This window comes from Triticum aestivum, chromosome 5A (assembly GCF_018294505.1).
Source record: "Triticum aestivum cultivar Chinese Spring chromosome 5A, IWGSC CS RefSeq v2.1, whole genome shotgun sequence".
Lineage (NCBI taxonomy): Eukaryota > Viridiplantae > Streptophyta > Magnoliopsida > Poales > Poaceae > Triticum > Triticum aestivum.
The window spans coordinates 662,423,613-662,436,669 of NC_057806.1; the positions used below are offsets into that span (position 1 = coordinate 662,423,613).

Genomic DNA, 13,057 nt, shown 5'->3' on the forward strand with positions numbered 1-13,057 from the left:
GAAGTCTTTGCATGTTTTCCGGGTGGGACATAGCGCACACTTTAAGCTGCCTTGGGGTTCTGCACATTCTTACCTTTTTTTTTTGAGCAACTTACACATTCTTACTTTTTTTTGGAGGGTTACTTTTTTTTGAGAAAATTTTGGAGGGTTACTTGCACATTCTTACTAGCGCTGTAAGAATGTGCAAAGCCCATGGCCCATGGCCCATGTAATTGCGGCGAGAAGGCCTGGTCGTCCATATGCACGTCCGGGCTGTGGCCGGCCTTCCCCTTCCGCGCATCGGCGACCACTTCGCTAGTTTGCTGCAGCGTGGGGAGTGGATCTCCGGCGAGAGCAAGACTAGCTCCGATGGCGAGCCGAGGCGGATACGCCTGGGCCCTCGCGGCGGGCCTCAACGCCGCGCTCGCCGCCATCTCCGCCAAGTTCTTCGCGCCCATGGTACCGAACCAATCCTCTCTCCTTTCCCTCCGATCTGAACTTCTTCTCACCTTACCTGCAAGTCTGCAGCCCCCTTAATTTAGGTTGCTCCAGCCTCCCGGACGGTACATGAATCTCCGACATAGCTGTCCCGAGTTACCAGTTAGCGAATTCGATAGCGAGTGTGGGCCTGTGACCTTATAACTGGTAGAAGCAAGACTGAATTCAAGCTGAAATCGCGATTTATTTCATGGTGAAATTACTCCCTGTGTTGACTAGCATAACATGAAGGGTACAGTAGCTTGGGATCAGCACTTAAAGGGTTCAGTTTCTCCTAGATTGAGATCAGTGCTGCCTGCTTGAAATTTTTTGACAAAATTTCCCCTGCTTCGGAACACAGGGCTGACGATGACTGTCACTGACTGTGATCTTGCCTTCCTCAGTTGCTCAAATACGGAATGGTGATACTTTTCAACGTGACAATGTGGGGGTGCTACGTGAACAGCCTCAAAGCTTTGTCGTCCCTCCAGGCAACGGTCACCAACTTCGCCGCCAACTTCATCTCGTCAGGTCTTGCAGGGTATTTCCTGTTTCAGGAACCTCTGCCTTCTAAGGTACTTCCTCCGTTCAGAAATATAAGATGTTTTGGATATTTCAGTATGGACTACATACAGACTGAAATGAGTGAACAAACACACTAAAGCTTGTCTATATTCATCCGATTCAGAAAAAAGTTAGAACATCTTATATTTGTGAACAGAGGGAGTACTATTTTAACAATTCTCCATTTTCCGTAATGGCAGTAGTGCATGTTAAGGAAGCCTTTAATTTTATTTCCATTGGTTTGTGATCTCCTTTAAAATCAGCAATTTCCTTAAACAACTCGCTTCTTGCTCAATTGGAGTGGACATTCCATAACATAAAGATGACCAATTTTTGCTATATCATTGAGTAGTTACTGCAGATGACATACATAGATGCTGCTAAATTTTGACAGATTTGATGACTTAATTTTGCTAATTTTTGGAATTATTTTTTCACTTAACTGCACTCAGCATTTTTAACTTGGAGCTATGTCCATACAGTGGTTTGCAGGTGCCAGTCTGATCATTCTTGGTGTGTTCATCCTCAGCAAATCAAGTATTGAGGAGAAAGTGAACTCTGATTGATTGGGAGTTGCTACCAGTCTGTTAGCTGGGACATAAATTTTGCAAGCTTATTCCTATATTTCCAGTGGCTGTGTGCTCGTCCTGATGCAATGCTAAGTATCCGAAAATAATGTGTGCATTTGGTCTCAGCTCATCCACTAACATGTACACTAGTACAGTTTAAGATACACCACCCAATTTGTAACGGTTTAAGATACACCACCCAATTTGTAATTTGTAAGTAAGAAGTGAGCACATGATCTAAGAGTTGCTTGCTTTGGTTTCAACGGGAGGGCATTCAAACTGTTGTAGCATTATCGGTGGATCTTTTTTGTTCTTTGCATTTCTCCTGTTGTAAATTTGTGACATCACAGTTAAGTTGATTACTTATTATTTCTAGTTTGTCTATTGTCTCTGGTGCCATCTTCTGATACTGTGTAGGGTTTTCCATGATGAAACAATTCAAGTTTATGGTTGAAGCAGTCATCCATCCAGCATTTGCTAGGTATATCCTGATCAGCCCTAGCCATAGCCGGTATGAACAACAGTTTGATAGATATTCTGGATGCTATTTCAAATCCGGGAAAACTGCTGTTGGTACTGCTGTAACGATCATTAGCATTTCAGTTGCTGTGCCCTTTGTGTTAGCATGTGTCTTTAGCATTACAAGATCCCTTTCCACAGTGGCTCCTGAAGGACTGTTCATGTTGCTCCGGTACAAGAGTCATTCGTCAGGTGCACCATCGACAGCAGCTTTGCATTCACCATGCCTCCCTGAGACAGCAAAATATGTTTTCGTGTCAACATCTTGCGCATTTGTTTAGCCGTTCCATTCATCTACAGGAGAATGTGTTCCGCAGTTTGCTGATAGGTGAAGTTTCGTCATCAGTATGAGCGACAGCATCATATTGTCAGTGAGGAAGTTCATGTGTGGTCAAAATACCATGTTTCATGGCATTGGTCAAAATTGGCGCTTTTCTAAGTTTATTCAGCAACTTGCTTCCTGGTAAGAGTGGTAATATCAATATCATAATGAGTATTCATTGCTGACAGTAAAGATAAATTCAATGACTTGTTTTTGCTAAATTTTGTAGTGCTTATTTTGTATTGCCCTGGCTTTGGAGATAAATGTTACTGAATTTTTTGCTGGTTTAATTATTTAGTTTTGTGAGATTTTGGAAACTTTTTTTTTTGTTTACTACGCTGCACTCAGCTTTTTGACTTGGGAGCTTATTTCTTAGAAAATTTGAATTGGAAGCTTTCTACATACAGTGGTTTGCAAGTGCCAGTCTGATCACTCTTGGTGTTTTTATCCTCAGCAAAGCAAGCGTTGAGAACAAACCGAACCCTGATTAGGTGGGAAATTTCTGGCACAGAGTGTTTGTTGTACCATAATCTATGTCAGCTTATAAGGGTGAACTCATCTGTGCTACTGATATGCCAAGATTTTGACCATTTGGTCAATACATTGTGCCAGTTATGTTTTGTACTTCTGCTCGTCTACTAACTGTGACTGATATACCCGCAAGGTGCCCCTGGAGGTGAGGCCCATCACATGTTTTGTAATTTGTAAGTATGAACAAGCGATCTAAGAATTGTTTGCTTTGATTTCAGGGGGAGGACGTTCAAACTGCTGTAGTACTATCTACGAGGGACGTTTCCCATGGTAAATTTGTGGCATCACAGTTAAGCTGGTCTCACTATTTCTTGTCATGAGTCTTGCTGGCGCTGCTACATCTGATGCTGTACAGTGTGTTCCCTGGTGAATAGTAGGGACGATAGAAGCAGCCACCCTTCCATCATAAGCGATTAAGCGCATGTCCTGTCAGTCCTCGCCCTAGATCGTCCATTGCCCATATGAACAGTTCGATAGGTACTCAGAATGCCAATTTAATGCAATAGGTAATGTTGGATTGAAATCCAACGGCTGCCCTCGTGTTCCCCCTCCAGCCCAGCCTGAGCTTCTACATTCTCCTTCTTCCTCCACCCTGACCCAACCACCTCCACGCCCCTAAGCATATGCCGCCGTCACTGTGGCCAGCGGGCACTGCTGTGGCGCCAGCCCTCGTGTCTCCATCACTCCCAGCCATCCCTCTAAACCGCGGCACCATCTCCGGTGCCGGCGACCCCATGGACCCTGCACTCAAACCTGCCAACACTCTGCCACTCCTCCGCCAGCGACGCTGCGTTGCCCCCGCTCTCCGGCAAGGTCCTGGGGAGCCCTCCCTGTGGACGCTTCAGCAGGCCTCGGCATTCCCTTGTCTGGCTCGAACGCTGGCCTTATACGTGCCACCCGGGATCGACCTAATGCAGATAAGAATGCTTTTTCGAAACTGAAAAACTGTTGTAGCCTTGTAGGTATGCTGTAACGATCACTAGCTTCTGAGTTGCTGTGCCCGATGTATTAGCCCTTGTCTTTAGCACCATTACAAGTGGCTCCTGAAGGACAGTTCATGTTCATCCGGTACGAGAATCCTTCGTCAGGTGCACCGTCGACAGGGGCATGGCCCTCCAGGAGACAGGCAAATATGCGTTTGGCATCAGCAACATCTTGCGTCTTCGATTAGCCGTTCCATTCCATTGTTCTACAGGAGAATATGTTCTGCAGTTTTCTTATAGGTGAACGGCCAACACCATCATTGTCTCTGAGTCAAAATACCATGTTTTATGGTATCGGTCAAAATTGGCGCTTTTCTAAGTTTATTCAGCTTATTGGGCAACTTGCTTCTTGGTAAGAGTGGCAATATCCATAGCATTATGAGTATTCATTGTTGAAAATAAAGATAAATCCAATGACTTACTTTTGCTAAATTTTGTAGTGCTGACTTTGAAGACAAATGTTGCTGATTGTTTTACTGGTTTAATTATTTAGTTTTGCGAGGTTTCAGAAACTTTTTGACTTGGGAGCTGTATCCATAGAGTTGTTTGCGAGTGCCAGTCTGATCATTCTTGGTCTTTTTTTATTCTCGTCCAGCGTTGAGAACAAACTGAACTCTGATTAAGTGAGAAATTTTCTGCCACAGAGTGTTTGCTGTACCATAATCCATGTCAGCTTCTAAGTGAAAATTCGTCTGTGCTCATGCTATGGCAATATTTTTGAGCATAAGTTGATCATTTGGTCAATACATTGTGTCAATTATGTTTAAAATAACTTCAGCTCTGTAACTGATACACCTGCGTGGTGCCGCTGAAGGTGACATCATGCTCACCTTGTTAAATATGGTAAGTATGAACAAGCGCATGATCTAAGAATTCATTGCTTTATTTGACAAGGAGGGCATTCAAACTTGTCTAGTATTGTGTATATGAATGGCCTTTTTCATTTTTTCCATGGTTATTTTTTTAAGGACATACATTAAGAAGAGCAATATATTCGTTTGGGAGGTACGTCCTGATCAACCAGTCCTGGCCACCTCCGTAGCCAATACGAACAACAGTTTGTTGATAGATACTGTACTCTGGATGCTATTTCAAATCTGGGGGAAACTGCTGTGGGTACTGCTGTAACGATTACCAGCTTGTAGTATCCGTAGCCGATGTCCTTAGCACCGTTACAAGATCCCTTTCGACGGTGGCTCCTGATCCCTGAAGGACGCTTCATGTTCATCCGGTACCCCTTCGTCGGGTGCGCCGTCGACAGGGGAACAGCCTCCAGTAGACTGCGGAGCAAGTGTCTGTTTGGTAGTACCAGGAGCACCTTGCGTGCTCGTTTAGCCATTTCATTCGTCCACACGAGAATGTGTTTTGCAGTTTTCTGATGGCTGAACGTTCGTTGTCAGTACGAGCGACAGCATCATTGTCGGTGAGGAAGTTTATGTGCGGTCGTGCTATCAGCCGGTGGATGTGACGATCAGCTTCTCTGTGAAGCAGCTGAGGACAAAATTACTCCGCGAGAGAGAAAGAAAAAACTGTGAAGATGAGATTTCAGACGGTGATGGCAATCAAGGTGCGGATGCTGGCTTCAGCGCGAAGCATGTGCGAGTATCGATCTTGCCTGAAACTGGACACCGGTCGAGTCCCAGGGATAGGAGTTTGTTGCAGCCAGAATCGTGGGAAAGGAGGCGTGGAGAGGAGCACATGCGTCTCATTTGAGCAGCCTTTTGGGACGGCGGCAGCGGCATGGATCGCCACTTATGTTGACTCGCACAGTGCGGCGCGTTCCTGAAGAAAATATTCCCATGACAAACGGGGGTAGGCCCGGCCCGACCCGGCTGGGATTCTCGGCGGATAGGACAGAGCCGGCCAACTTTGATTCCGAGGCGACGCCATGGTTTTTGTTTTGTTTGATGATGAGGATCGCGATCGGGAATACTGACGGTACTGCCGGATGATGGATGCGATGCGAAATCCACAGACGCACGAGCACACGCCCGCGTGAATTAACCAGACACGGACGGACCTTGTCTTGCACACCACCCTCATCATGGTGTTGTGTGGGACGCATCCGACACGGTACGACAAGCGTCCGTCCCGGCCCAGCCCTGCTTCATGGCGCCGGCCCGCCGGACACCTGGCCTGGCTGGACCGACGACCGGACAAACCAAGGTCGTCGTCGTCGTCGCCGCCGCCTCTGGTCCTAGGAAAGCAAGCAACACGGCAGAGTTATTAGCCGGAAACAGCGGGCGCCGAGCTTTCGCTTCGGCGAGCTGGAGCGTGTGATCAAGGCCCGGGCAGCTGGCGAGCATGCGACGGGCTCGGGTTAATTCCGACGTGGAGAGCAGTAAATAAATACAAGGCGTCGTGAAAGAGAAGGAAACGGGCGCCTTTCCGGCCCTCGGAGTCGCCATCACCAGATAACCCCGGCTGGGCCTCGGCCGCCCACTTCCCCCCTCCCCCGCCCGCGCCGCGCCAGTATATTCACTCGCCGCGCTCTCCTTCCTCCGCCCCCCAACGCACGCGCGCGCATAGGAGGAGCAGACCAGCTAGCCGCGCCTCGATCGCAATGGCGCCGGAGCAAGGGTCGCGTGGCGCCAAGGCCGACGCGGCGGCCATGGAGACGGCGGGCCGAGGAGGAGGAGGGCGGCCGTCGTCGGGGGCGGAGGCGGGGTGGGCGTGGTCGTGGGCGTGCTGCGCCGTGGCGGCGGGCGTGGCGGCGGTGGGGCTGGCGGGGGCCGGGGTGCTGGTGTGGTGGGCGGTGGCGTTCCACCCGGCGCGGGAGCAGCTCTGGATGGTGCCCGTCGGCCTCGTCCTCCTCGGCACCCCGCTCGTCGCCTGGCTCTCCCTCTTCGCCTCCGGCGCGTGCCGCCGCCTCGGGACCAGCCACCACCACCCGCCTCCGGCCGAGCGATGAGAGTGAGACACACGATCCCATCTCGGCAGCTCCGCGAGCACGCATCGATCAGTGTTTCTTCCGGTCCCGATTCTTGATCCTGGCTGTGAATTACATCTTCTTTCGTTTCTCTCGGTCGCACTAGCAGCGGCAGCCGTGTTAGCATAGCTTCTAGTACTCTGTTGTTGGTGTTTCTTGTCGTTTAAGATGATCGGAATGTAAGCAGCAGTTGCCGCTACCTCAGTGCCGATGAGTATTATTTGGCTGGTAGGCCCGCAGATTAGTTGGATAAGTATCGTACTCCTACGTACGTGCAATTTTTGTGTACAAAGAAAAGGGTTTCCGTAGCCCCGCAGATTATTCTACTCCGAGGCATACGTGGTAAATTCTCCTTCTCACAGACTGAGTGAGTGGCTGACAGTGATTCGATCGGCAGTCAGACAGTCCACTCAGGCTCAGAGGTTTTTTTTTGAAACACTCAGGCTCAGTTATGACTGACACGGTGCTAAATATATACTGAAGTGTACAGTGCAAGATTCGATTCTGAAGTATTTTTAGGTTAGCCTGCATTCCCTAACCCGTGCTACAGCTACCCCAGAACGCCACGGCCGGGAAAGAAGCTGGTAGTATTATTTTTACTGGCCATTAAGCCATAGATCATGGCTTAATGACGATCGAGCTCCCCCATGTACGCATGTGGCATGCAATCCGTCTTCCAGAAGGAGCCTCCCCCATGTACTGCATGCAGTGGAGATTTTGCGGACGCAGTGAAGGCCTGATGGCAACTGTTGTACCGTCGGCTTCAACCATGCACGGCCTGGGCTCCGGCGTCAGTGAGAGATGGACTTGGAGAAGTCGTGCGTGGCTCATTGTCCGACGTCAATGTCAGTCGGTACGCGTGAGCAAGTGTGTGCACGTGTTGCGTGGGTGCATGGGCGGGTGACGTGCGGTCGTGGGAGAGAAGTGGCGCATGTCTCGTGCTGTCAACGTAGCGTACGCGCCTCTCTGGTCGAAAACGAGAGGACCGGAGATGAGAGGAGAAGAGGAGGAGTAGCTTTTGCGAGGCTCACGTCCATGGGACGCTTCTCTTGGTGCTGCAAACGGACAAACCTGCAAGAATCTGGCCGCGATCGGAGAATCGCTGCGCCGTGACTGCCGCGCCGCTGCTTTTATGTAAGTACGTACGTGTTTTTCGAGCAGATACGCTGCTGGATCCTCGCCCGCCCACGTGTGCGCCGAGCGCAGGCGACTGCCGCGCGAGAGAGTTGTTTGACCGTCCAGGTTTCAGTTTTCGCCTTCCTTAATTTCTTCTTTTTAAAGTGGCACGGACGTAAGTACGATTTTATGATGAAAACTTGACTTGACAGTAGAACAACGTGAGCTTTCCGGTCAGAAAAGGCAGAGCAATTCGCTAATGCACCGGTAAGCACGAATTTTATTAGTTAAGCATCAACGGGCTCTCCATCTGACTCGTGGATTTGCGTCCCTTTCACTGCCAAGCATGCATGCATGCATCTTCCATGGCGTGTTGCCTGCACTGCCCCTACAGCTGCAGGAGCAACGACATGGAGATGCCCGACGGGCAATAGAGTGCAATTAACCAGCGGTGGCAAGCTAGCTAGCGGCGAAACTTGCGAGTTCCGATGCCTGGCTAGCACAGCCATAGCCGCCTAGCTACTACTGCATGCCAACGGAAACCGGTCCGGTCCGGCGGCGTCGAGTCCCGATATATGCGATGATGCCGCTGCGGTCACGGGCGCGGGTACCGGGCGCGCGCGCCCCCGGGGCCGGCGCCACTCGGTGCAGCGTCGACCCGGAAAGCGGCCATGTGGTGTGGTGTGCTGACATGACATGGCGGCCTACCTAGCCAGCCGGAGTACGTAGCAAAGTAATAATCCGGGACTAGCTTGCAAGCTGCAACTTGCGTGACCCGACGAAAGGGATCGATTTCCTCTCGTTGAATTGATTCCCTTTCTCTTTCGATGTGTCCATGATTGGATCGAGGCGGCGTTGACCTCTTGCACGAGCGATATCCGAGTGAAAGCACCGCTCAACCAGTTTAGATTCTGCGGGATTGAAATATCAGTCATTCGATTGAAATATCACGTTCATTCGATTTTTATAGGATTGAGCATGTTTGCTAGCATCAAGAAAAACAAAAAGGTTCTTTTTTTTCAAATGGGTCGAGTGGATATTATATTTTTTCCCAAAAGGTTCCACCTTTTTTTGAAAAAAAATCTATCTATTTATTCTCAATCATAGCAGTACAAAGAACACATGAAATAGCGAACCTTGGATGGATAGAGAGACAGTGATATCCCCGGCCCAGCAGGGTTCAAATCCTGGAGCTCGCATTATTTATGAATTTATTTAAAGATTTCCGTGATGCGCTTTCAGTGGGAGGAGACATTCCCGTCGGCGACGAGGCGTCTATGATGACTTCGTAAATCTGAATAATAAACATTTATCATGATATAAGGAAATATAAAATAACAACTTTATTATTGCCTTTAGGGCATATTTGCTTCAGTCTTCCACTTGCACAAGAGGCAATAATCTAGTTCACATCGCCATATGATTTAACACCAATAGTTCACATCTTTATGTGATTAATACCCATAGTTCACATCGTCATGTGACCAACACCTAAAGTGTTTACTAGAGTCAATAATCTAGTTCACATCGCTATGTGATTAACACCCAAAAAGTATTAAGGTGTGATCATGTTTTGCTTGTGAGAAAAGTTTAGTCAACGGGTCTGCCACATTCAGATCTGTATGTATTTTGTAAATTTCTATGTCTACAATACTCTGTATGGAGCTACTCTACCTAATTGCTCCCACTTTCAATATGTATCTAGATTGAGACTCAGAGTCATCTGAATCGGTGTTTAAAGCTTGCATCGACGTAACCCTTTATGACGAACTCTTTATCACCTCCATAACCGAGAAACATTTCCTTAGTCATCTTAGGTAACTAAAAGTAATTTTGGCCGTTGTCCAGTGATCTACTCCTGGATCACCATTGTACCCCCTTGCCAAACTCATGGCAAGACACACAACATGTCTGGTACACAGTATGGTATACTTTATAGAACCTATAACTGAGGCATAGAAAATGACTTTCATTCTCTCTATATATTCTGCCGTGGTCGGGTTTTTAGTCTTACTCAACTTCACACCTTGTAACACAGGCAAGGACCCTTTCTTTGGCTGATCCATTTTGAACTTCTTCAAAACTTTATCAAGGTATGTGCTTTGTGAAAGTCCAATTAAGCGCCTTGATCTATCCCTATAGATCTTGATGCCCAATATATAAGCAGCTTCACTGAGGTCTTTCATTGAAAAACTCTTATTCAATTGTCCTTTTATGCTATCCAGAAATATCATTTCCAATCAACAATATGCCATCCACATATAATATTAGAAATGCAACAGAGCTCCCACTCATTTTCTTGTAAATGCAGGCTTCTCCGAAAGTCTGTATAAAACCATATGCTTTGATCAGACTATCAAAGCGTATATTCCAACTCCAAGATGCATGCAGCAGTCCATAAATGGATCGCTGGAGCTTGCACACTTTGTTAGCACCTTTAGGATCAACAAAACCTTCTGGTTGCATCATATACAACCTTTCTTTGAGAAATCCATTAAGGAATGCAGTTTTGACATCCATTTGCCAGATTTCATAATCATAAAATGCGGGAATTGCTAACATGGTTCAGACAGACTTAAACATCGCTACGGGTGAGAAAGTCTCATCGTAGTCAACTCCTTGAACTTGTCGAAAACCTTTTGCAACAAGTCGAGCTTTGTAGACAGTAACATTACCATCAGCGCCGGTCTTCTTCTTGAAGATCCATTTATTCTCTATGACTTGCCGATCATCGGGCAAGTCAATCAAAGTCCATACTTGTTGGGGAACGTAGCATGCAATTTCAAAAAAATTCCTACGATCACGCAAGATCTATCTAGTAGATGCATGGCAACGAGGGTGAGAGTGTGTCCACGTACCCTCGTAGACCGAAAGCGAAAGCGTTAGGTTAACGCGGTTGATGTAGTCGAACGTCTTCGCGATCCAACCAATCAAGTACCGAACATACGGCACCTCCGAGTTCTGCACATGTTCAGCTCGATGACGTCCCTCGAATTCTTGATCCAGCAAAGTTTTGAGGGAGAGTTTCGTCAGCACGATGGCATGGTGACGGTGATGGTGAAGTGATCCGCGTAGGGCTTCGCCTAAGCACTACGTGAATATGACCGGAGGCGTAAACTATGGAGGGGGGCGCCACACATGGCTAACAATGTTTGTTGTGTGTTCTAGGCGCCCCCTCCCCATATATATATATAGGTGGGAGGGGGAGGGAGACAGCCATGGGGCGTCCCAGGTAGAAGGAATCCTACTTGGGGCCTCCTCCAATTTAGCCTCCCCCTTTCCTTTTCTCCGGAAGGGGAAAGGATAGAGGGGAGAGGGGAAAGGAAGGGGGAATCCTATTCTCTCTATTTCCTTTCATCCTCCCCTTTTTCTTTCTCCACTTAGGCCGGCTCATATGGAGGCGCACCAGCCCACTATGGGCTAGTCTGTCCCGCCCTTGGCCCAATAAGGCCAATATCTTTGCCGGGAGGGTGCCCGGAACCCTTTCCGGTGAACCGATACGTACCCGGTACCCCCGGAACACTTCCGGTATCCAAATACTATCGTCCTATATATGAATCTTTACCTCTCAACCATTTCGAGACTCCTCGTCATGTCCGTGATTTCATACGGGACACCGAACAACATTCGGTCACCAAATCACATAACTCATATAATACAAATCGTCATCGAACGTTAAGCGTGCGAACCCTACGGGTTCGAGAACTATGTAGACATGACCGAGACACCTCTCCGATCAATAACCAGTAGCGGAACCTAGATGCTCATATTGGTTCCCACATATTCTATGAAGATCTTTATCGGTCAAACTGTTATGACAACATACGTTATTCCATTTGTCATCGGTATGTTACTTTCCCGAGATTCGATCGTCAGTATCTCCATACCTAGTTCAATCTCGTTACAGGCAAGTCTCTTTACTCGTTTCGTAATGCATTGATACGTATCCAACGTATCTATAATTTTTGATTGCTCCATGCTATTATATTTTCTATTTTGGATGTTAATGGGCTTATTTTTACACTTTTATAGTATTTTTGGGACTAACCTATTAACCGGAGGCCCAGCCCAAATTGCTGTTTTTTTGCCTATTTCAGTGTTTCATAGAAAAGGAATATCAAACGGAGTGCAAACGGAATGAAACCTTCGGGAGCGTGATTTTTGGAACAAAAGTGATCCAGAGGACTTGGAGTGGACGTCAAGAAATGAACGAGGCGGCCACGAGGCTATTGGAAATATGCCCTAGAGGCAATAATAAAATGGTTATTATTATATTTCCTTGTTCATGATAATTGTCTATTGTTCATGCTATAATTGTGTTATCCAGAAATCGTAATACATGTGTGAATACATATACCACAACACGTCCCTAGTGAGCCTCTAGTTGACTAGCTCGTTGATCAAAAGATAGTCATGGTTCCCTGACTATGGACATTAGATGTCATTGATAACGGGATCACATCATTAGGAGAATTATGTGATGGACAAGACCCAATCCTAAGCATAGCTCAAAGATCGTGTAGTTCGTTTGCTAGAGCTTTTCCGAATGTCAAGTATCATTTCCTTAGACCATGAGATTGTGCAACTCCCGGATACCGTAGGAGTGCTTTGGGTGTGCCAAACGTCACAACGTAACTGGGTGACTATAAAGGTGCACTACGGGTATCTCCGAAAGTGTCTGTTGGGTTGGCACGAATCGAGACTGGGATTTGTCACTCCGTATGACGGAGAGGTATCTCTGGGCCCACTCGGTAATGCATCATCATAATGAGCTCAATGTGACCAAGTGGTTGATCACGGGATCATGCATTACGGTACGAGTAAAGTGACTTGCCGATAACGAGATTGAACGAGGTATTGGGATACCGACGATCGAGTCTCGGACGAGTAACGTACTGATTGACAAAGGGAATTGTATACGGGATTGATTGAATCCACAACATCATGGTTCATCCGATGAGATCATCGAGGAGCATGTGGGAGCCAACATGGGTATCCAAATCCCGCTGTTGGTTATTGACCGGAGAGTCGTCTCGGTCATGTCTGCGTGTCTCCCGAACCCATAGGG

At 47.5% G+C, this 13,057-nt stretch overlaps 2 protein-coding genes across 2 annotated transcripts; both read left to right on the forward strand.

Annotated features, from left to right (window-relative positions):
• Window positions 1-221: 221 nt before the first annotated feature.
• Window positions 222-1,967, forward strand: LOC123108273 (uncharacterized). The gene is made up of 3 exons (XM_044530093.1): window positions 222-438; window positions 861-1,031; window positions 1,503-1,967. The coding sequence occupies exons 1-3, from the start codon at window positions 349-351 to the stop codon at window positions 1,584-1,586; spliced, it is 345 nt and encodes a 114-aa protein (XP_044386028.1). The 5' UTR covers window positions 222-348; the 3' UTR covers window positions 1,587-1,967.
• Window positions 1,968-6,312: 4,345 nt separating this feature from the next.
• Window positions 6,313-7,254, forward strand: LOC123108274 (uncharacterized). The gene has a single exon (XM_044530094.1). The coding sequence runs from the start codon at window positions 6,508-6,510 to the stop codon at window positions 6,853-6,855; it is 348 nt and encodes a 115-aa protein (XP_044386029.1). The 5' UTR covers window positions 6,313-6,507; the 3' UTR covers window positions 6,856-7,254.
• Window positions 7,255-13,057: the final 5,803 nt, after the last annotated feature.